We start from the raw sequence: 24,204 nt of genomic DNA, 5'->3' as shown, positions 1-24,204 counted from the left end.
AGTACGCAGTACAAAATTGTATCTGTACATAAAGTCTCATGGAAAGTATACTAATTACTTAAGGGAATAAATTCCAATTACACCTATATTTAGTTACTATTTTTGTATATTTTGTAGTATTTTAATAATGAAAATTATGAAGCACAAAGATACGATGAATTTTTGAAGACATATGAGACTGCTTCATTGAAAAGTACCTCTACTCTGGCTATGCTGAATTTTGGTCAAAGTGCTATTTTCAGTATTGGTTTAACAGCCATTATGGTGCTCGCCAGTCAGGGAATTATGGCAGGTAAGGGAATTGTGGCAGGTAATGGATCTGTGGTTTTCACATTTGTAGATGATTTACTTAACCGTTATGAAGATTAATGAAAGGATATGTATATTAGTCTTAATTATAAAGCATATTCGATAAGGTGCTATAATATCTTTGGAAAGTACTTTCCTTTTTGTATCAGAATATGTGTTTTTGATTGTATGATAATTTTTTAACTTCCTTTTGTTTAACACTGCAAGTTTAGTGGTGGTTCTGTCATTGTTTGGGATTACTGTTTGTGGGCCTATAACTTGATTCTTTTAGGTGTAACTTTTTTTAGCATCTAATATTTCTACTTTGTCTTGTAGACCTGGAAAGCAATGTAATTAATTTAGTGTTTAGTGCAAATGACTAAAGTGCAAGCAGTCTTTTTAAAAAATTACTGGTAACCTTTTCATCTTTCTATTAGTTATTCATTTGCAAAACATTTCAAAAGTAAATATCTGTGCCTCTTTTCTGTAACCTGCCTACTCAGTTACAATTCATTCATTCACTGTGACCTTAATACATAGTTTATCATTCCCAATCATGATAACTATTTGCTCCAATTTTTAAATATGTACTTTAAAAAATTCTATTTTGTATTACAAGGAACTTGCTAGTGTCTTAGGAAGAAAGGAGAGGTTTTCAGCCTTCCATTTCTGTCCTTAAACTATTCTCTTTTTCTTATATATTATATGTAGTGTATGACTGGGCTTTTCCCATTCCACTTATCATGTATCTAGTTCACTATATTCCTAAATCATGGATTAAAATGCTTTGAAATTTGAGTAGGCCTAAGAGTTGCTGATTATATACATTTTGAACTGTATTTCAGATTAATAGACTATAAACTTCTCTTATCTTAAACTGGAAAAGTTCATGACATCTAAAATATCCTTTTTTTTTCTTTTACAACTTCATATTAAGGTACCCTTACCGTTGGAGATTTAGTAATGGTGAATGGACTGCTTTTTCAGCTTTCATTACCCCTTAACTTTCTGGGAACTGTATACAGAGAAACTAGACAAGCACTCATAGATATGAACACCTTGTTTACTCTACTTAAGATAGACACCAGGATTAAAGTAAGTAATCTATTTAGTACTTTTTAAAAATCATATGAGTATCATCCCATTGATAGGATTATTCAAGGGGAATATTCTTATATCACCACATTAGCAAATCAGTATCTTTTTTGTGGGAGTTAGGACTATCATGTGTATTATTAATGGGTTGTTATAGCTTTTACTTCTATGTTTAGAAACCTTAACAGTATTAGCAAAGAATACTCTACCTAGAAACTAAACTTTGTTAACTTCAGTTATTTGTACTTGCCCTTGATTTACTTTTGCTAATAATGATATAAAATGTGATTGCCTCTCCTCACGTTTTCAACTTCCTTTCTCCCCTGTCCACCATCTCTCTTACCCACTAAAACAAATTGATCAGAAATCAAAGCATTCAGAATTTTTCCCCTCACCAGTGAGGAGTAAGAAAAGGAAATCTTTAAAAGCATGCTTGGAACTGGTCTAACTCCACTTATAAACCTCCTCCTTCCTCATTATTTTCCTTTTTCTCTTTGTGAATTAGAAAATTATTTGCATAATGTACTCTAGGCAGTGTGTAAAGTGGCTTTTTTTTTTCTCTTCCCTGCTAGGACAAAGTGATGGCATCCCCCCTTCAGATCACACCACAAACAGCTACGGTGGCTTTTGATAATGTGCATTTTGAATACATTGAGGGGCAAAAAGTCCTTGGTGGAATATCTTTTGAAGTCCCTGCAGGAAAGAAAGTGGCCATTGTAGGAGGTAGTGGGTCAGGGTGGGTAATTTAGTTGTTTATAAAATTCTGCATCATTTGTTGATGATTCCCAATGTAATATTTTTTATCATAATAAAATGATTACTTGTGGTTTAAAATTGGGGTTCCCTAGTGCCAGTAGGAGCTATATAACCTTTCCTTGTCTCCAATTTCAGGAAAAGCACAATAGTGAGGCTGTTGTTTCGCTTCTATGAGCCTCAAAAGGGTAACATTTACCTTGCTGGTCAAAATATACAAGATGTGAGCCTGGAAAGCCTTCGGAGGGCAGTGGGAGTGGTACCTCAGGTATTTTCAAAAAAGAAAAAACCTATTTGGGGGAAGATTTATTGGGTTAGTGGATCATTTACTAGAATAATTTGAATCCATGGAGTCAATATATGCTGATGAAGTTGGAAGTGTTAGACCCTACAGGCCATATTCTGTTACCAAAAAGACAAAAAAAAAAAAAAAAAAAAACCCTGAATGTAAAATCTTCATGATGGAAAGGGTTTTTTTAATCCATAGAAATATAGCATAATATAGAGGAAAGAGTCCAGACTGGAATCATACAGAACTGTATTCTAAGCCCTGCTCCAGCCTTTATAAGTTCTATGGTCTTAGGCCTCAGTCTCCTGTAAAATAAGGATACCATTTTTCATATAGGATGGAATTATTATGAATTATAGATAATATGTATAAAGCACCAAGTACAATGTCCATCACATAATTGTTCAGTAAATGAAAACTATTATTTTAATTTTGAACAGTTTTTGACATAATAAATTTATAAAAATTACAAGGCAGTTTGACTGCCAACTTCAAGCTGGTATACCTTATTCACCACTGTCCCCTTAGTACCAAGCACAGTGCCTGACCCATAGTGAGCATTTAACAAGTATTTGCTGAATAATTTTAGGGGGAAGCATAAGTTCAGAGTAAGATCTGAGAAGATAAGGAGATAACCTTGTAGGATGTGAGTTTTTCTTATGCTGAAAACCAGTAGAGAGACCTGGGCGTTAGTTGCAGCCTAGAATCAGAACCAAATCCCTGGAAGAACTGAAGAAAGGGATCAGACAGTGATGTTGCTTGTAAAAGGTCCCCCAGGTGATATAGCACATACCATTCTGCCCTGTCGTTTCTTTCACTGAGAATCCCAAATTTAATGTGTATGAAATCACATAGGGCGATTATTGAAATTCCTACTCTCTTTCACACACCTTAGTTCTGATTTAGGAGGGCCGTGTCAGCCCCATAAACCTGCATTTTTGAATGTGCCTTCTATGTGATTCAAACAGAGATGATTTGTAGACTATATGTTGAGAAGCAGTGACCTAAACCATATATCAAGTGAACTGAATTCTGGGCTGTGGCTACTTAGGGCTTAGTGTCCTCATCCATGTAACTTGATTCCTGCTATTCTCTTGGACTGTATAACAATTATCCTCATCCTTTTGAAAAATAAAATACTTTTTCACTAAGGAAAAATATACATGATCAATAAATGAAAGAAAAGAGGCTCATCCTCATTAGAAGTCTTGGTAATTAAATCAACAATGGGATACCATTTTTCACCTATCAGATTGGTAAAGATTCTAAAATTCATAGTATCTAGTTTGGGCAAAGCTGTGTAAAATGGCCAGTCTATTTTGCTGGAAGACATATATAGCTTTCCTGATGAGCAAATTGGCAATAAGTAGCAAGAGTCTGGAAAATATTTATACCCTTTATTCCAGTAATTCTGCTAATAGTAAGTTTTAGTAAGGAAATCAACAGAGACGTAAGCAGATTTTTATATGCAAAGCTGTTCATTATGACATTATTTATAATAACAGAAGTTGGAAACTATAAAGTCCAACGATAAGTAGATGGTTAAATTATTATAAGATAAAATATCATACAGTCATTTATAAATACCATGTTTGTAAAGAATATTGAGTGTCATGGAAAGAGACTCAGATACAAAGTTTGTTAAAAAAGAGGATACCAAACAAAATGTAACATCTCAATTTTATATTAAATGAATACATGTTAAGAGAAAAAAAGATTGTAGAAAATACACCAACATGTTAATAGTTATTGCTGAATGGTGGGATTATGGATTATTAATTTTTATTTTATCTTATATTTGTATTTTCAAAATTTCTAGTTGACATTTGCTTAACTTTTTTCTAAATATAAATATAAAATATAAAATATTTTAAAATAAGTATTTTCTCTTTGTAGAAGTTTAAGCTCATCGGGTTTAAGTACTATCTCAATACAAGAAAATTTTATATTAGTAGTAGGTGTAAAAATTATTAAAATATTCTTTGAAATAATATCTGAAACTCTGGGGCTGATTATGATGTTAAAGGAGATCTTAATTGAGTATCCTGGTTAATGTGAGCTAATAGAGTCATTTTATGTCATCTTACTAACTGTTGCCTTTCAACCATTGGAGACTGAAAGAAAAGTGTGAGATGGGTGCTCACTTTAAGTAAATAAGCTTTAATGTGCCATGTCAGAATAAGTTGAAATATCAAATGAATACTTGTAGTGAACTTTCTCCAGAAAAACCTATAGTACATAAATTCTTTGTTTTCTATGTTTTAAGTCCAATTTAAAAGCTGCTGAGAAACATATGAAAACATATTCAGCTTTATTCTTAATTAGGGAGATGCTGATTTAAACAAAGAGCACATCTTACCCTTAAAAGTAGCAACAACTAACACTTACTAATATCCAGGGTTGTTGAAGATATGAGGACCTGCCACTTTCATACACTATTGATTGGTGTGTATGCTATTTGAGCATTTGTGGAAGACAGTTGGGCAATACTATCAAAGGATAAATGGGTGCTTACCTTTTAACTCATCAGTCTGCTTCTGGAATCCTTACAGAAATACATGGGTGTACAAAATCATAATATACAATGATATTTTACTTCAATATTGTTTATAGTAGCAAAAATTTGGAAACTATATTAATATCCATCAATAGAGGAATGGATAAGATAAATATGATACATTCTTGGTATCATACAACTGTTAAAAAGAATGGGATAGGTTTTTGTTATTGACATGAATAGTCACCAAGATATATTAAGTGAAAACAGCAATTTGTGAATAATAGTATGGCCCCACTTGTGTTGGAGGTGAAAAGTGTATATTTAGGCATATAAATGCATCAGAAAAAGTCTGGAATGATACACAACAAGTTGTCATGGTGATTAACTCTGGGGAGGGAAATAGGATTATAGGCATGAGGGGGTGATGAAAGGGTAAAATCACGTTTTACTCTTTGTGCCTCTATGTCTTTACTATTGTTTGAATTTTTTTTATAATGAACATAATATATGTATGTGTTTATATATAAATCTGCTCCAGGATGCTGTCCTCTTCCATAATACCATTTACTACAACCTCTTATATGGAAACATCAATGCTTCACCTGAGGAAGTATATGCAGTGGCAAGATTAGCTGGACTCCATGATGCAATTCTTCGAATGCCATATGGATATAACACCCAAGTAGGGGAACGAGGACTCAAGCTTTCAGGTAATCGAAGATTTTAGACCTGACCTCCACTTACATACTTCCTTCAAACTTTTATTTGTCAGAGCCATTTTGTAGAAGGTGTAAAGACAGAGTACAAACCTAGTGCTCATTCAGTCACTTTAGACAAAGTACCCGGTCTCCTGTCCATCAGTGTAAATAATTCGACATGCCCAGAAGTAACTGTTCTCAAATCATGCAAGTCTCTTTTTTTCGCTTGTAGCTGCAAACACTGTAAGTACTTAATAGTAAGTTGCTGATACATGCTCAGATCAGTGTTAATTTATCAGCCATAATCTTACTATTAAAGGAAAGCCAAGATTATTATTCACATGGCAAAGTAGTAAGAGTAGGGAGAATTTTCTAGTAAATAGTGTATCTTCTCATAATCTCCTAGATCATTATGGGATGTTTTCAATAATTTAGACCTCCTTACAATTGATATACCTAACTGCTGTACTTTCCTTACAGCCAACTTCATTTTCATGTCCTTGTTGGTTCAGTGGCCAAGTAAATTTTAGAGTTTGTACATTTTAATTTGAGTGTTTAATTATGAAATTACTAGGTTTAATAATGAATTATCCTAAAATGAGTGAATTTTTGGATGATCCATAAAAATGTTTCTTTGCCCCAAATGATTTGAATTCCAAAAGTATAAAGATATCTAATGCCTGAAAGTATTAATGTAACTCATATAAACATACTGCATACTTTTCATTTACTCTTCATTCTGATTTAGTTTGGGGAGGAAATCTATAGATTAGGTATGGGGGTAAAGAAAAAGAGAATGAAGATTACTCTGCATGAACTTTAGTAAATCCCCGTTTTCTCTTCAAACTGCCTTCCTTTATTCACAGCATTGATTTAGGTACATACTGTGTGCAGGCTACTATGTTAAATGATTTGAGAGTTAAAAAAGATGAAGCATAAAGGGACCTCCTCTCTAGGAATTTTCTGTCTATTAGAAAGTTTTGATCTAGGCTTAGAAAACGTTAAGCAAAGATTATTTTCAAATTAAGTTTGTTTGTGGTAGCTGTTTGGTCATTAGCTGGTAGTATAAAATGCCTGCATCATTCCAGTCCACCTTTATACTTTACCATTGCTATTCACAGGAGTAGTTTCCAACTAACTAGCCCACACCTCAGATTATTTATCCATTTGGCTAATTCTAGAGTTTCTCTATTGGTCACATAATACAGACAAGACCTCTCAAAACATGATTTTGCTTCAGATAGCTATGCTGCATCCCATTTTCCAATTGTTATTTTCCTCTCTGTATGCCTTTGAAGGTAGGAGTGGTTAAGGAAAATTTATTCTTACCTGATACCTGTTTCCTTTCAACCAGACCTCTTAAGACCAGCAATGTATAATTTAGCTTCTATGCTAATAATTTTGGTAGAGAACAAGCAAATGTTTCTTCTCCAAGTTCTAAAATTCTATTGAATAGAATTGAAACTGGATTGGTTTCCACTAGAAATTTGGGAAACATGTGAAAACTGGTTCTCCCTCTGAGTATCCACTTCTTTTAGAGCTTTCTGCTCCTGCGTTGCTAGGTAGGTAAGCAGTTATTTCTAGCACAGTGCCTGCCTTGATAGAAGAAATTTGAATTTATGAAATGAGGAAGAGTGTGGATAGTATGCATATAAACTCATTCACTAATATTAGACATAAGGAGCCCCCCTGACGGGTTGAAGGTAATAATTGCAGAGCAGATATAAATGAAATAATACTTGGTGTACCAGATAATCAACAGGTAGAGATTGTTGCCTGAAGAGGTTACTGATGCTGAAAAATACAGATTTTTTTGGACATTGATAAATTAATGGATAACAGACAAGAAAAGATGCCAAAAGGGACATATTCAGCAAAACACCATCTTTGGTACTTCCAACCATAGTTTTATGTAAGATTGATGGCCTTAGACCTGCAAGAGTCCCAGTGAAGGATTGCTTTATGTTCTCTAAAGTATATTTAGGAATAATTGTGGGCTTGTACATTGTGAAAGGAAGAGCATTGAACTGGGCATTAATCAGGTCTACTCCAGATTCCTCTGGAACTTGCTCTGTAACCTTGAGCAAATCAGTTAACCTTTGTGGGTCTCTGTTTCCTCTCTGTATTAAAATTTTGCTATGCCAAAGACCCATAGCAAATAACTAAGGTGAAATAAGAGATTCCTGTATATAGCCTTAACTTTGAAGAGTGCTGTGAAAATAATAGCTTATGTCAAAAAAACCCAAATCTTTGTGAATACTGGCTGAATGTTACTTTTTATGTTAAGAGATAAATTTAGATATTCATAGTTAAATGTCTTCAAGTTTTCAGGCTTTAGATGTTGAATTTGTTTTTGGCTTTGTTGATTCTCTAATACTGAAAATTTTTTTATCTGAGGTTGCTGCTCATTGGGAAGTAATATAAAGTACATGTAAAGTAACATATGTAATGAGCATATTTCTGGTGAGGGGAATAAATGTGGAATCAAAATTGTTACTTCCCCTCCTCATTCTTTTTGCCTGCCATGAAGTCAGAATCCAGAATTACATTTATGTTCTAGGGAGTATGGTTTGTCAAAGGATATCATATATTAACTTAAGACTTATAACAGAGTAAAATGAACAGGAATCAGGAGTAAAGGTAAACGTTGAAAGTATTACTTGGTTTATAATCAGTGGAAATACTAGAAACATAAATTATGTATTTATGTTATGCTTTCTTAAACTAAAAATTTTCTTTACCAGGAGGAGAAAAGCAAAGAGTAGCAATCGCAAGAGCCATTTTGAAAGACCCCCCAGTCATTCTCTATGATGAAGCCACTTCATCATTAGATTCAATTACTGAAGAGGTAAATAATGATGAAAACATAAAACTCTTCAACATTGCTTAACTTTTTTCTTTGGAAGTGTCAGTAAAATGACTATATTCACCTCATCTGTTGACAAAAGAAGAAGGTTTTAGTCTTTCTGCTTTTACCACTTAACGCCTATTAAAACAGATCATGTAAATGTTTGTGTGCACACCAGAAAACCTTTCCCTTATCATGGAGCAACTCACTAAGGTGCAGGTCAGGCATACACAGCCTGCAGTGCTGGTATCAATTTATATTCATTTCACAAGTATTGTAGCACTAAGATGTCATGACAGTGATGTTGTGGTACTACCCAGCAACTACATTAGACTTCATAACATCTTGGTATTAAATACCAAAGTCTTAATAGCAATCATAACTTCATGAACAAATCCCCTTAATGTAGAACTAAAGATCGGTTGGTGGTGTCAGTTGCCTCCATTCACCTACATTTTACTTGAATATATAGTAAAAACCTATTATTGAAAGATAGGCCTAATTTTGATATACAGCAGGTATGACATATATTTGCCTACAGAGTTAAGTTTCAGGGCATACTGTTTGATCTGCCATGTGTTTGAAATAGTTTAATTTCTAAGTGAATTGTTTAGCATGAGAATTTTTTATATTTAAAGGGAGCCTTAAGCTGCACCAGACTCCATTTGTAGGCAGAATAGGAATCTGCTTACAAGAACTTTATACCTAAAGATGTGTCATCCACATTTATGACAAACTAAAAGTCCTAACAACAGTCATTATTTGAGTCACATATCTTTATTATCTCACAGAGCATAACCCATTCATTGCCAGCAAAGAAACACCCCCTCCCAAGGGAATGAGTTACCAGAAGATTTAGTAGGTTTTAATGGACCATTTTAAAAGGTTCAGAGCATCAGTAGAATGTCAGTTTAAGTTCTTGAGAGTAAGGAAGAAGAGTCCCCACAAACATCACAGTTTTTCTTAGAATTGGCCCTGCACTTGATTTTCAGTCTGCCCTAGAAAATAAACAGTCTTCTTTTCCTGGGTAACCATCTATTCCTGATAATTTTATTCCTTTAATAAATACAATGTTTAGAAATAACTGTCGGAAGCCATTAGGTATATCCCCACCCCCACGCTGCTATTTCCATCTAGCTAGCTGTACTTAGACTCAGGTTTCCAAGTATAGCTGAATATATATACAACTCTCTTACATTTTACAGGCAGTAAACAAAAATGTATTTTCTAGAATGCCTTAAAAAGTCAGAATGCTTTTGAAAAAGAAGTTTCCTCAAGTTAAACATGCACAGTTAGTTGTCTTTGTTGCCGTTCCTGTCCTCTGAGTTTGAACTAAGGAAAAGCAAATGCTCCTGTACCCTTTGCATCTCCTGTCTTTTCTTGATTTTTTTAAATTTTCTGCATCCTATCACTTGAGTCCCTCCTCATTTTATTTTTGCTTTCATTGGCCAGGTAAACATCATATCTGGCAATGCTCTTGATATCAGTGGATTCATCATCGGTATTTATTTGTTTGCTTTTTGGTATAGAAAATATCCATCTTCTCCCAAACTTTGTAATTTGAAGAAATGTTGCCTATCTTAAAGCTATTTTTTTCCATGATAATGTGGTCATATTTGCCTTCCCTTTTTGATTGATTTTCTTCTCTTCTTTGTAATTATTAGATTAGGTAAAATATTGGTAGTGGTATAAAATTTATATAATATAAAATTAACTGGCATTTTATTTATTCTTTTAAGAAATGTATGACTATTTTAATTTACATTTACCTAATAGATAGATTTTTTTTTCCTTCCTACTATTCTTGTCAAACTTGCAGACTATTCTTGGTGCCATGAGGGATGCAGTCAAGCACAGAACTTCTATTTTCATTGCACACAGATTGTCAACAGTGGTTGATGCAGATGAAATCATTGTCTTGGACCAGGTAAGAGATTTAATGTTAAAGTTTAGTATTTGAATAACATTAGGAATTGTTACAAACACAAGCAACTTAAATAAACAGAATTTGTGTTCTTTGAATAAGATTGAATCCTGCTAGGATTCCGTTTTTACCTCCTTTTGATAAGAAATAATACATGCCACTTCCAAAAATGAATAAACTGTATTAACTCACTCTTCATTATTAAAGTTTTAAAAGCAAAGTTAGATGAGGAAAACATTAAATCCTTCATATGGTAGAAACAGTTTTAAAGAGTATGTATATAAAATAATTTTTCTATATTCATTTTTGCTCTGTACAGAATCTTTGCTCAGTGTCTTTGCCATATTTTATATTTAAATTTTTCTAATACCTACACATACCATTGATGACTAAAGGAAAATTACCATAAAATGAAGTGGTCATTGTCAAACATGGCCATTTTTATTTTATCTTTTTCCTCATGAGGAAAGTAAGGAAAAGAGCAACCTACTTTATTTCTTCTGAGGAAATTACTGTAAGAATGTATTATCTAAATGTTCTGAACATATCAGAGTGCCACTGTTGTGATTGGTAGATTTGAAAATTGTAATAGTTTTTCTTTTCCCCTCTCTGTAAGGATATCATATCCCCACCTGCTTAGTATTTGATTTTTTCTAACAGTGTTTAGTTTTTCACCTCCCATTCAGCCTTTTCTATGATTATTTTTCCCTTCTAATAAATAAACCTTCACTTCTTTATCCTTTTGAAAGCCTTAGTACTGGGAGTTAATAGAGAAGAAGCATTCTCTTATACTTTCTATATTGAGATAGAATTCTTTATGCCACTAAAATTTTTCATAGGATGTTGAGCTCTGTAGTATATATTTTATTTCCTTTATACATTACCTATGCACTTGAGACCCTAGGTCTTTTTGTTGGTTTGTTAATAAATGCTAACATTCATTAAAAAACAGATTTTTTCAGTATAACTGTTCCAGAATGTCTTAAATGGGAAATTTTGTAAATATATTTTGTTATCTCGTTGCTGTTCAAGAATCTGAAATAAAATCTGCTCTTTTGTACTTTTTACTGAACTTTCCAATTGTATATATAGCCCTTTGTTATAAAGTGTTAAAGTACTTTAACAGGCATGTGCTTACCTGCCTCATGCCAGGAGGTTCACCGTATCCATACAGTTATATCATAATATTGTCACTTGGGGTTTGGATTGATCATATCATTTGTATCTAAAATCTCTTTATGTTTATAATTTGTTGGTTTTGTAATTTCTTGATTATGAAGATTAGAGATTTTTATTTTCTAGTGAAACTAATATAGCCTCATGTGTTCTGTCACCAGTCCCTTGTAGTATTAATATTAAGTCTACATAAGAAATAGAGTTCCTAAGGCCCTTCCTCACCTGCTGCAACCTGTTGATTGCCCCTTCCCAGTCTTGGCAAGAGATTGGAGGTTTGCATGTCAGGAAATTGAATCAGACAGGCTCTGGACACAAGAAAATTACCAGACACATTAACAAAGAGAAATGAGATTAACTGGAAATCAAAACATACTAAAGGATAAGATAACTGGAAATCAAAACATACTAAAGGATAAGATTACAGACCCTCTCTCGCCCCTGGCCCTAAGAACCTTGCCAACCAATTATTTCTACTGTTACCACTCCTTCCCTTAGCAGATAGAGGATTCTTCTCTGAAGAAACAAAAGTAGCTGCATTAAAAAAGATATTTGTATAATAAAAAAAAGATATTCATATTTGATGGCTCCAATAAAATAACCAGGCACCCATGTGATCATCCTATAATGAAATCCAACAATTGAGACCCCCACTCCCATGCACATAGAGCTTCCAGTCAGCTTTTTTAATACTGTATTCTTAAGTGTCAGTGGATAATAAAGGAAGACTTCTAAAACAAGCAGGAAAAAACAATAAAAACTGTAGACAATGTAGAGAGCAAAAGAAAACTTAAAAATATAATTAGTATCATCAGAGGTCTTGGAAAATATAGCATTTCTATAATAAGGAAAAATACTGTTAAGAAAAAAAATAAAGAAGACTTACATGGCATGAGTTCTAGGATGTTGTTAAGTGAAAGAAAGAAAGATGCAAAAGAATAAATAGTATGCTACCTTTTGCAAGGAGTATGGCCGGGGGGGAACATACATGTATTTACTTATTTCTGCAAAAAGAAACTCTGAGAGGATAAACCAGAAACTAAAGGCATTGGTTACCTACAGGATGGGGATAAAAAGGGGTAGAGGACATAGGGGAGGAAATAAGACTTTCCTGATTATACTTTTTTGTATTATTTTTACTTTTGAACCATGCTACTGTTTTTATATATTCAAAAAATTTAAAATCAACAAGGATGGGGGAAATCAGAAATTGAATACAAACAGAAAAAAGTTAAACCAACTGCATAACAAATCGATAACATAACAGTGCAGAAGAAAAATGGAATTAACCCAAGTAACCTTTGAACACATTTCTCTGATTATTTACCCTTGGTGGAATAGATTATAAGGATAAAAATAACTAAAAGAAAATTTGAACTTTGTAAGTTTGTTGTTGGTAATAGCATGGGAGTAGCTGTTTTGAAACTATTTTGTGTATATTATAAGACTGAGCATATGAGTAAATATATAGATGTTTTTGAGAAATAGTGGTCTTACTTGGGAGAAGAAAGATACAAATATGGAATAAGAGAAGAAGAGGAACCTTGTAATGTTATATTGGAACAGAATTATCAATATGAGTTCATGATGAAAAAGAAAGAGTTCCTAACTCTGTTCAGTGAAAAAAAAAAAGCATATGAAATCCCAGTAGCAATGAGTATAACAAGCACCTAGATCTTGGACACTAAATATTGTCCCTTACTAAAAGTAACTAAGACTTCTTGGAGAATGATTGACTCCATATCTGGAGCAGGAAAGTTAATGAAGACATATCACCAGGACACAGGAACCATTTTGAACGATTTCCCACTGGCCAAATGTGGGATAATTTGAACATCTAAAAGAATAACATTACTAATGAATTACAACACATTGAGTAAAAAACTAATGTGTAATTCCATAATGGTACTTTTTTTAAAGTATCATGGAGAAAGGGAAAGCTCTTCTTTAAGAATGAAATCTTGCCATTTACAGCAACATGGAGATACACCTTATGCTAAGTGAAATAAGTCAGACAGAGAAAAATGCCATATGATTTTATTTATATATGGAATCTAAAAAATAGAACAAATGAACAAACAAAACAAAAACATACTCAGAGGTACAGAGGACAAACTGGTGGTTGCCAGAGGGGAGAGGGTGGGGAGGATGGATGAAATAGGTGAAGAGTATTATAAGATACAAACTAAGTCACAGGGATGTAATGTACACAAAGGGAATATACTCAATAATACAGCAACTTTGTATGACAATGGGTGATAATTGGTCTTATTGAAGTAATCATTTCATAATGCATAAAAATAATGAATCACTGCATTGTATACCTGAAACTAATATAATATTGTATGTTAATTATAACTCAATAAAAAAGAGTGCCAACTAACACATGTAGAAGGAATGATAAATTTAGAAAGTCATATTTTGCAACCACCATTGTAATAATTGATTCAGATAAGGATCATCATTAGTTGCTAAAACCATATGGTGAAAAACTATTAGGGAATAATTTGAAAGGATAACCCATAGATTACTTATTCATTGCAAAGAGAAAAAGTACCTTTAAAATAGAGAAATTTGGTAGACATTACTGTTAACCAAGTGATCAAACTTAGTATCATTAATTGTGGAGCAAAACTGATATGTTCCTCCTAATATGATGCACTGAGGAAACATCATCTATATTGTATTTCTACCAAAAATGTTTAGCCTGTATCTAATTATCAGGAACAACTAGACAAAAACAACTTGAAAGGCATTCTTTAAAAAGCAAGCCTGGACATTTTAGAAATGTCAGTGTCACACAAACTCATACAGATTAGGAAAGTTATAAATTTAGTGTGTTGATCCTGATTGGATCCTGAATGGGAAAAAATACATATATATAAAGGATATTATTGGGATAGTTAGTGAAATATGAATATGGACTATATATTAGATACTTTTCTTGGGTATGATATAGTTGTATTCTAGTCATGTAGGAGAATGTCCTTGTTTTCAGGAATACATGCTAATGAAATATGTAGGGATGAAATGAATGATGTCTGCAACTCATTCTTAAATGATTTAGCAAAAAGTAATGTGAATTTAGAGATAGGATGAAGTGAGAGAAAGCAAATGTGGAAAAATTAATAACAGTTGCTAACCTAGGAGGAGTGTATATAGGTGTTCATTGTTACCATTCGTGCAACATTTCAAATTTAAAATGAAGGTGGTAAGGGGAGGGAAATAGCTCAGTAGTAAAGCACATGCTTAGCATGCATGAGGTCCTGGTTTCAATCCCCAGTTCCTCTATTTAAAAAAAAAAAAAAAAAAGCCAGTAAAATGGGGGCCGAAATAAAGGACCAACCAGAGAACAAGAGATTTTGCAAATGAAAAATGTCATTGCTGAAGTAAAGTCAAAGAAATCTCCAAAGAGTAGAACAAAAATAAAATAAAGATAAGAAAATGAGAGAATTAGTTTAAGAGGTCCAACATCCAACTTCTGGTTGTTCTAGAAAGAGAGGATAGGAAAAAGGGAAGGAAATTACCAGAGAATAATACCTGCCAGATGTCCAGAACTTCAGAGCATGAGTTTCCAGATTGAAAAGGCCTACCAAGTACCCACCACAATGAATGGAAAGGGGAAAAAAGAAAGAACCACCAAGCAGATTATCATAAAATTTTAGAATTGAGGATAAAGAAAAGAACCTAAAAGCTGTGAGTGGAATATCTCTCGTGTAGGGAAAACTAAAGAACAGATTACCTGATCTAGTTGATTATGAGAAAAATACTATTCAGACAGGCTTTATAATTCTGGAATAAAGTTTAGGGAGAATTACCAATAGTGACATAGAAAACTAAGCAAATGGAAAGACAGTTATTAAGTCCAGGAAAATTACGAGAAAATATATATAAAATTCTAGTACCTACTTGGCTCAACAGGTAACACTTACATAGTAATGATAAAGTAAACATTGTATATTAACTTAAAAACATTTGTGATATAACCAATGTTACTAGGAAAGTGAAGAATGAGACAGTGGGAATGTGGAATAGTATAAGAGTGCTGAATCTCAGTAATATGTATATCTGTGTGTAAATACCAGAAGAAGTAACTATGAATTTGGGGATAAGAAGGAGCTATACAAGGGTGGAGAAGCAGGAGACAAAAGACTATTTTTTTGTTATAAGCTTTGTAATTATTACCTAGCTTTTTAAGCTATGTATATTTATGCTTTGATATAAGTAAAAATAATTTTATACATTTTTATTGCAGGATAACTTTTTTGTGATTTATTTAATTGGTTTTTCTACAAAAATAATTACATTCTTTCTAATACTTTTTGGTGTGATTTTCATTGAGGATTTTTTAAATTGAAATATAGTTGATTTATAGTACTGTGTTAGTTTCAGGTGTATAGCATATGATTCACTTTTTCAGATTATATTCCATTATAGGTTATTACAAGATATTGAGTATAATTCCTTGTGCTATAGAGTAAACCCTTTGTATCTATTTTACGTATAGTAGTTTGTATACGCTAATACCATACTCCTAATTTGTCCCTCCCTACTCCTTCTGCCCTTTGGTGACCATAAGTTAGTTTTCTATGTCTGTGCATTCAGAATTTTATTTTGTTTGTTTTTTTACAGTGGTAAATAGAAAAGTATAAAATACATAATCATGGGGACTTTTGTGCCAGTGAAGTGGTCCACACACACCAAGGTTGAGGGCTACGTGCAGGATCCAGAGGAATCCAAATAGCTGAGCAAAGTAGTTCTTAGACTGCCTAGCCAGCAATCAAGAGGAGAATTAAATTAACCACTCTGAAGTGGGCACAGACAAATATCAGTTATTTTGTTTAAGGGTATATTTGTAAAGATGCTATCACCAGGAATACCAGTAAAAGTGACAGAATTCCTTTTGTCTCCCAACATGTTTAACAGTAGCCATCAAGTGACTAATTGTGGGTTAGAGTTTTGGAATTGATACCAAATTTATGCAATGTTAAGTTTAATAGTGATTGTTAACAAAAATAGCTGCTGGAAGAAGTAAACTTTTCATGGAGAAATCGTTTTTATTTCAAAGTACAGGTAAGGATTTTGGGATAATATTTTTAAATCCTTTAAATCCCTATATAAATAACAGTGCTTTTGATTTAAATATTTACTGATTACAGAAAATATCACCTTTAGAAAATCTTTACCTGACTTTTCTGCTCTTCAAAATGAAAAATAAAATATTCAAGTTTTATTTCCTTTAAGTGAAATGGTTTATGGTATGTGAAATTTTCATAGCTTTTTGTTTGTTCACTGGACTGATAGCTCAACAGTGAAGAAAGCATTCCTATCTCAATTTTTTCCCCATTTATGCTATGATGAGGAATTGGGAGAGGTATTTTAATGAATGCAAATCCTTCGAAATCCCTTGCTTAGGAAGTATTATGTATTGTCAGTTATTATGCTAGTTATATGACTTTCTCTATGTTTCTCTTGTTTTTGCTTATTAGGGTAAGGTAGCTGAACGTGGTACCCACCAGGGTTTGCTTGCTAACCCTGGCAGTATCTATTCAGAAATGTGGCATACACAGAGCAGCCGTGTGCAGAACCATGATAACCCCAAATGGGATGCAAAGAAAGAAAATGTGTCCAAAGAGGAGGAAAGGAAGAAACTACAAGAAGAAATTATCAACAGTGTAAAAGGCTGTGGAAACTGTTCCTGCTAAGTGACATGAAACATTTTCTTTTCTTTCTTTTTTTTCCTTGACTACACATTTGCACTGAAGCAGAATTGTTTTATTAAAAAAAAATCATACATTCCCACTTTCTATAATACTTCTTTTAGGTAAGATTTATTTCAAAGGGGAATTGTGTTTTACATCTTTCACAATCTATTTAATGTAGTACCTGTATTTAATCCCCAAATTATTTTCTTGTTACTGCCTTATTTGTGATCAAAGCATAATTTTTGTTACTATTTGACTTTACCCCATTTCCATTTTTGTGGGCTGAGAGCCATTTGATATCCATAATCAGATGAATCAGATTGGTTTCCAAATTTTTGTAGTTTTTCAAACCTCCTTTATGGCTGACAATTTAGATAGGAAGTGTTTGTTTCTTAAAAAAAAAAAAGAAGACAGTATAGATTCAGTTACTCCTTCCTGTCCTTCATTTAAATACTTCCATGATAGATATTTATACATATATTTAAAAATTATTTGCCACTGTTACACTTTTATGAAGAAAAACCTTGAGTCTCATGTTCGTATGTAGAATGTTCTTCATCATTAACCAGCATTATAACTATCATCTAGTGGTGGGAATTCTATTTTTCCACCAAATGAAGTGTTGCTTTTGTTTTGGACCAAAATTTATACATTTCTCTTTTAAGACTCACAAACCCTGATGTAATTTGAGAGTTACCATACTGGGAGTGATCTAAAAAGCTTAGAAAGTTAATTGCCTTTTCTATTTCCATCTTAAATGCATTTCTTTAGCTATCTGAAGTTATACAAAGGAACAACCAAAAGTGATGTGTGCATGCATGCATGTGTCTGCACACACTCATACATGTGTATAAAGCAACATCTACTTAAAATTATTAATGACGTTTAAACAAATAGGAGACGATTACATATATATTTAGGTGATCAGGACTCTAATCTGTGTTGACACTTCAGAATTACTTTATTAGAAGGTCTTCCCTTCCTTTCTCAGTAGTTTAATGAGTTCTTTTAAGCTTGAAATAACGAGGGGCCCAAACAAAATAATCACATTTTACCTGCTAGAAATAATTAATAAAATGTTGGTATATATTCACTTAGAAAGCTCCTGTCCTTTTCCAACTTAAATTTGCTTTAATTTGGTAGTAATCTTTCAACTTGAAAAGCTTGTGTATCTCATGAACAGCCACATAACTGTATATAATGAATTTTTATTTCTCAGGAAAGGTCTTAAAGTATTTATGTTGTTGGTCTATGATTTTAATGCGTTTTAAATTATACTTTGGTATAGGTGAGACTAACTTTTTTCTGTTTTGTATTGTCATTAGTAGGTGGATATCTAAACTTACCTAAATCAGGTGTCCAGTTTTGTTATATAAAGGTGATTTGATAAGTAGCTTGAAGCCAGTATTTTATGGTTAGTCTCTGACAACAGAATAAGTGATGCCTCTTCCTTTTGGAGTTGGAGTTAACACTGAGATGGATAATCAACTGCAAAATAGGAAGAAATGGACATTTCTTCCTCTGAAGCCGTAGATATTGCTGTTCTGAGGGGGAAAAAACCCACCTCCTTTGAGTAACTCAGCTGTATTATTAGAAATGTGGTTTGTTGAGATAGAAATGTTGCTTCTATTAATTCCTTCTATACGTTTCCAGTATTGCGGATGGAAAAGATTTAGCTTAGTTGCATAATCAAGCAGTTAAGATCAAAGTAATCATTAGTAATATTCATTCTGAATGTGAATAGTGGTAATCAAAGTAAAGGATTCTGTGATACGGGAAACATTTAGTCAAAGAAGGATAGGAATGTTTTTAGGGTGGGGAAAATTTCCCTACTAAGATTTGAAGCTATTATCTGTTCATATGACTGGAGGTGGTCTCTGGACCATTGGGTCATTGTGGTCATTAACCAGTAGTTTCAACTAATAAAAACTTAAATTACTTAAAAAACACACTTATTGTAAGGGCTGTAACTAACTCTTAAATATTCTCAACTCCATCTTAATAAGGTGATTCTATACGGTGACATAATAGACAAATTAAAATGAAAGGAAAGATTCCTAGGTTGATTCACTGAGAGGAAACGTCAAGAAAAGGGGCATTTATTATAATATACTAATTTTACATTGCAATAGTACATACTCACACAAAGGTATAAAATTTATAAGTTTCTAAATCAGTGTTGCAACATTTTTTTAACATCTTGGAATGAATAAGCTACAATTTTGGAATATGGGCTCTGAAAACGGAGCAAGGTGATAAGAGTTTTGTTTCTTAATGTCCCTTTATTTTTGAGATTGAAAATGTTGCTTTCTTTCTAAGGGAATCCCAATTTACAAAAATTAAATTGAAACCAAGGTAATTTGGGATCATAAAAACTGGGCCAGATGCCTTCCTGAAGGTTTTTATTATAGAAATATCTTGGTGAGCAGATGGGCTCATTTGGAAATTTTTGAACAGCTCAATTCTGAGGGTCACTTATGAGAATCAGAAAGAGGCCTTAGCATTTGGGTAAACTCAAATATGCAGTTTTGAGTTGCAAAATATGCAAAAAAATTATTTTTCGTCTTCACAGATTTGCACCTTTCCTATACCTTGAGATAAATATTTTACCTTTTCCCTTAGATGTTGACAAAGCACAGTTTGTGAAGATGGCTAGTTAAAAATGTTTTGCTTTAGAGGCAAGTTATTTTAAGATTATGATTCCTTATTTCTGGATCACTTTGCGCACGCTACCCTTCCTAATTGCTGGATGTGTCAGTAGCAACTTTTGCCAGAGTATGTTCACAACTCTCTTACTTTGTAGCTTTATCATAGGATATTTCATTGTGGATTAGTAGTTGAAAGCATTTAAATATGTTTGCAATGGCAGCTTTCTTAAATTATAGAAAGGTCCCTTCTCTGCCTGCTTTGAGTATATAGATTTTGAATGTAAACTGAATGGTAAATGACAATATTAAGTCAAATAAGCTGGTTAAAACTGATTAGTAAAGACTAAATGACTCAGCGAAGGAGGCCCTTTACTACAGTTCTATTGTTAAAACAATCTGTGCAGATTAATAAGTACTAAATAAACACTATGTCTCTGTGACTAGAAATGGGTGTCCCATTGAAGCAACTCTTTTCTGCAGTGCATAGGGAGAATTGATATTTTGCTAGTCACACACTCCACGTAAGTGTAGGCAATTTAATAGACACTCTGGGAGTATGGCCTTACAGCCTTATGCAGAAGGTAAAAACTTGGTATTCTCTCAGAGAAAAAGTAACTTTGCAATGCACATAGTATAGGTAAAATGGTTGCAAATTATAGTGCTTTCACTTAACATTAAGCTGTTACGTTTTTAATGACCAATCAGTGAAAGGCAACTTCGTGTTGCCCCCAGTTTCTCAGTTCTAATGATTAGAAAGGAAATCTTTGGGGTGGGAAAATGTCTTGACTGCAAACCATGCATTAAATTAGCATTTTGATTAGCTAGGTAGAGTTGGAAATGATGTACATTCTCTAATTAAACCTAGGTTGGAACATTTTTGGTTAGAAAAAGGCAGTGAATTGTTTGTATATTTCCTGTTCTCACAGCTGCAGTAGAATGTTTTTCATTGCTGACCTATTCTGACCTATTCCATTTCTCTTTCATAAAATCATAGGATTTTAGAGTTGGATGGAATTTAGTTAATACAGTATCTTCATTCTACAAATGAGGAAGCTGAACTTCAGAAGTCGCTGAACTTGCTGATAGTCAAGTTGGGATAAAAATTCTGGGTTCTAACACCCAATCCATTTTTCTTTTTGCTGAACCACATTTCCACTGAGAAGTTATGTTCAAAAATATATTGAAGGGTAAGACATCCAGAATGGTAAAGTAAGGGACTTGGTAGACCCTCTCCCCAGCAAAGCAACAACTTAACTGGTTAAAATTATTTTTTAAAAGAACAGTCACTTAAAGTATCTAGAAATTGTCCAAAGTGCATATATCAAATGGAGAAACATTCATTTAAGAAACCTATTAAATCTCAGTAAGAACAGCAGGAGTCCATGGCATTTAAGGAATTACGTGCATGCTCTCCACACCCCCAGGTCTGTGTTATAGAAGCTCTATCCTGGGTGCTCTATTCTGGTTAGGTGTAGTAAGATATTGGGAGAAGGTAAGTCTCCCTCTTTCCCCAGCTCCTACTCTGGGCCTGTGGTTTCACCTTGGCAAGATAGCTGCCAGCATTTCTCATCTCCCCAACCCTATGTTGCAAAAACTTTAACAAGCAGGCACAGCCAAGAGGACTGGAGATCCCTTCCCTTCCACAATCCAGCCCCCACTCTTAGGGTGGAAGCACTACTCCATGCACAGGCTGAGAATACTGGGGCTGTGAATTTTTCCACCCTAGCTAACTCAAAAGTTTGGAGATTTCACCCAAGGAAAGGAAAACCAAGAATACCAGGAACTGCCACCATGCCGTGGTGCCCACTCATAGAATGGTGGTTTCATTCTGGGCCCTGTGCCCCCAGCTGTAGTTCAGTAATGCAGAGGTTCTTTCCAAAGGGGAAGGCATAGAAACAGAGCTTGGAGAACTCCATCCCTAAGGACATTGTCAAAAACAATGTGAATCTTGGTGGAGAGCAATTAGGAGAAGCTGGTGCAAGCAAAGCAGCAGAGCACCCAAAGTTTACTAGTAAGAGGGAGCCCAGACGAACCCTCCTGGGAGCACAGTCAACCTTGGAGATTGAAAATGCTGTGTGCGTGTGCTGGGCTTCACCCACTCAGGGCAATCAGAGCAGAATGTGGGACAGACTTAAAAGCATTTCCCAGTATGTGCAGACTCATCAATACATGGCAACACCTTCCCTGGCACAAGGAACCTGACCAAATACTGACTGAATAATAAGTTTCTCTAACCCAAAGGTAACTCCTAAGAACTCAGTCTTAAAAATAAAAACACACTCATCCTTGAAAATCTGGAAGAACATGTCTATTCCATGGATGTGCCTTCTCAGAACAGAGAAGGAACCTCCAAGCTCCTAGTCCCTGGCTGAACATGGGTCAAAACTAACCTCTCTGAACTGTGATAGCAGCTTCCAAGCACACACACACATCCAGTGTTAAAGGGTAAAAATATCACTGACCAGTAATTGCTTTATGCTGACCCAGGGGCAACCTTTAGTTAGCTAGACTGAAAGAGAGAGAACATCAGGCTGCGCACTGTTACAGAGAAAATAAGCAAATAACGATCCCCCATAGGAAGAGGATCATTATCCAGAGTTACAATACTATATAAAATATCCAGTTTATAACAAAAATATTTATAAAACATGCAAAGAACCAAGAAAGTCACCCATACACAGTGGGGTGGGAGGAACAGGCAATAAACATTGCCTTAAAAGAAGCCCAGATGGTGAATGTAGCAGACAAAGATTTGTCAATAAGGAAATAGAAATTATTTTTAAAAATAATGAACCAAATGAAAATCCTGGAGTTGAAGAGTCTAATAAATGAAATGGAAAATTTACTAGAGGAGCTCAATAGTATATTTGAGGTGACTGAGGAAAGAATCAGTGAACTTGAAGATAGATCAATAGAAATTGCACAATCTGAAGACCAGAGAGAAAAAGTAATGAAGAAAAATAACTTCAGAGAAATGTGGGACACCATTAAACATACCAACATATGCATAATGAAAGTACCAGAGGAGAGGAATGGAGCAGAAAAAAATGTTGAAGAAGATGGATGGAAATGCCTGAATTTGATGAAAAATATAAATCTACACATCAGAGAAGCCCAACAAACACCAAGTAGGATAAACTCCCAGTATTGTGTCTGGGTGTGTAGAGCTCCACACACAAACACATGTTCGTCAAATGTTGAAAGCCAAAGATGAGAAAAATCATGAAAGCAGTAAGAGAAAAATGACTTATCACATACAAGGAAACCCCAACATGATTAGCTGGTGAAACTTCATTCAAAAATCAAGGTGAAATAAAGATGTTACCAGATAAATAAAAAGAATGTCCATTGCTAGCAGACCTATATTATAAGAAACACAAAGGAAATTATTCAAACATAAAGCAAGTGACAAAGGACAGTAATTCAAATCCACATAAAAAAACAAAGCACCAATAAAGATACTCATACAGGTACTTGTAAAAGACAGTATAATTGTATGTTTCTTCTTTCTTCTCTTAAGAGACAAATCTCTTAACTTAGAAAGCAACCACATGAAACTATATGTATTATTCTTCTGTTGGAGGTGGAAATAAAGCTGTCTTGAAGTAAGGAAATGATATCAGATGATATTTAGAATCTACAAGAACAAATGAAGAGAGCCAAAAATGATACATAAGATGGTTAATATAACAAATTTTGAATATACACCTGCCCTCCTCTTAGCTGTTTTAAAAGATATAAGATCATATAAAGTAATAATTATAACTATTGTTTAATTTACAGCATATGGATCTAATATATATATATAATAATACAAAAAGGCTGGGATGGAAAGGACTATATAGGAATAAATGTTCTATATTATATATTTCACTGGAACTTATCTATAATATGAAATAAATTCTGGTAAGTTAGGATGTATATTGTAAGCCCTAGAACTACCACCAAAAAAAATAACTTTAAAATATACTTAAAATATGGAAGGGATCATGATGTTACACTGGAACATATCCACTTAATACAAAAGAAGGCAATAATGAAGGAATGGGGAAAAAAGACATGAGACATACAGGAAAAAATCAAAATGGGAGAAATATGCCCAGTTATATCAATAACAACATTAAATACGAATTAGTTAAATCAAAAGGCAGGGATTGTCAGGTTGAATAAAAAATCAAGACACAAATTGATTCAACAGATATGCTGTCTATAGGAGAAGCACTTCATAGTCAAAGTAAGTTGAAAGTAAAAGGATGGAAAAAATATATATACACCATACAAGC

At 33.6% G+C, this 24,204-nt stretch overlaps 1 protein-coding gene across 1 annotated transcript in view; it reads left to right on the top strand.

Annotated features, from left to right (window-relative positions):
• Nucleotides 1–20,368, top strand: part of ABCB7 (ATP binding cassette subfamily B member 7) — an 84,470-nt gene extending 64,102 nt beyond the window's left edge. Inside the window, exons 6-13 of the mRNA XM_032474678.1 lie at nt 118–292; nt 1,226–1,383; nt 1,956–2,119; nt 2,275–2,404; nt 5,464–5,635; nt 8,368–8,471; nt 10,291–10,398; nt 17,058–20,368. Of these exons, the coding sequence (XP_032330569.1) occupies nt 118–292; nt 1,226–1,383; nt 1,956–2,119; nt 2,275–2,404; nt 5,464–5,635; nt 8,368–8,471; nt 10,291–10,398; nt 17,058–17,273 (1,227 nt within the window). The 3' untranslated portion in view covers nt 17,274–20,368. The remainder of the gene's footprint in view (nt 1–117; nt 293–1,225; nt 1,384–1,955; nt 2,120–2,274; nt 2,405–5,463; nt 5,636–8,367; nt 8,472–10,290; nt 10,399–17,057) is intronic.
• Nucleotides 20,369–24,204: the final 3,836 nt, after the last annotated feature.

Source organism: Camelus ferus, chromosome X (assembly GCF_009834535.1).
Source record: "Camelus ferus isolate YT-003-E chromosome X, BCGSAC_Cfer_1.0, whole genome shotgun sequence".
Lineage (NCBI taxonomy): Eukaryota > Metazoa > Chordata > Mammalia > Artiodactyla > Camelidae > Camelus > Camelus ferus.
Note: the sequence above shows the minus strand (reverse complement) of the source record. Positions and strands in the feature narration are given on the sequence as shown.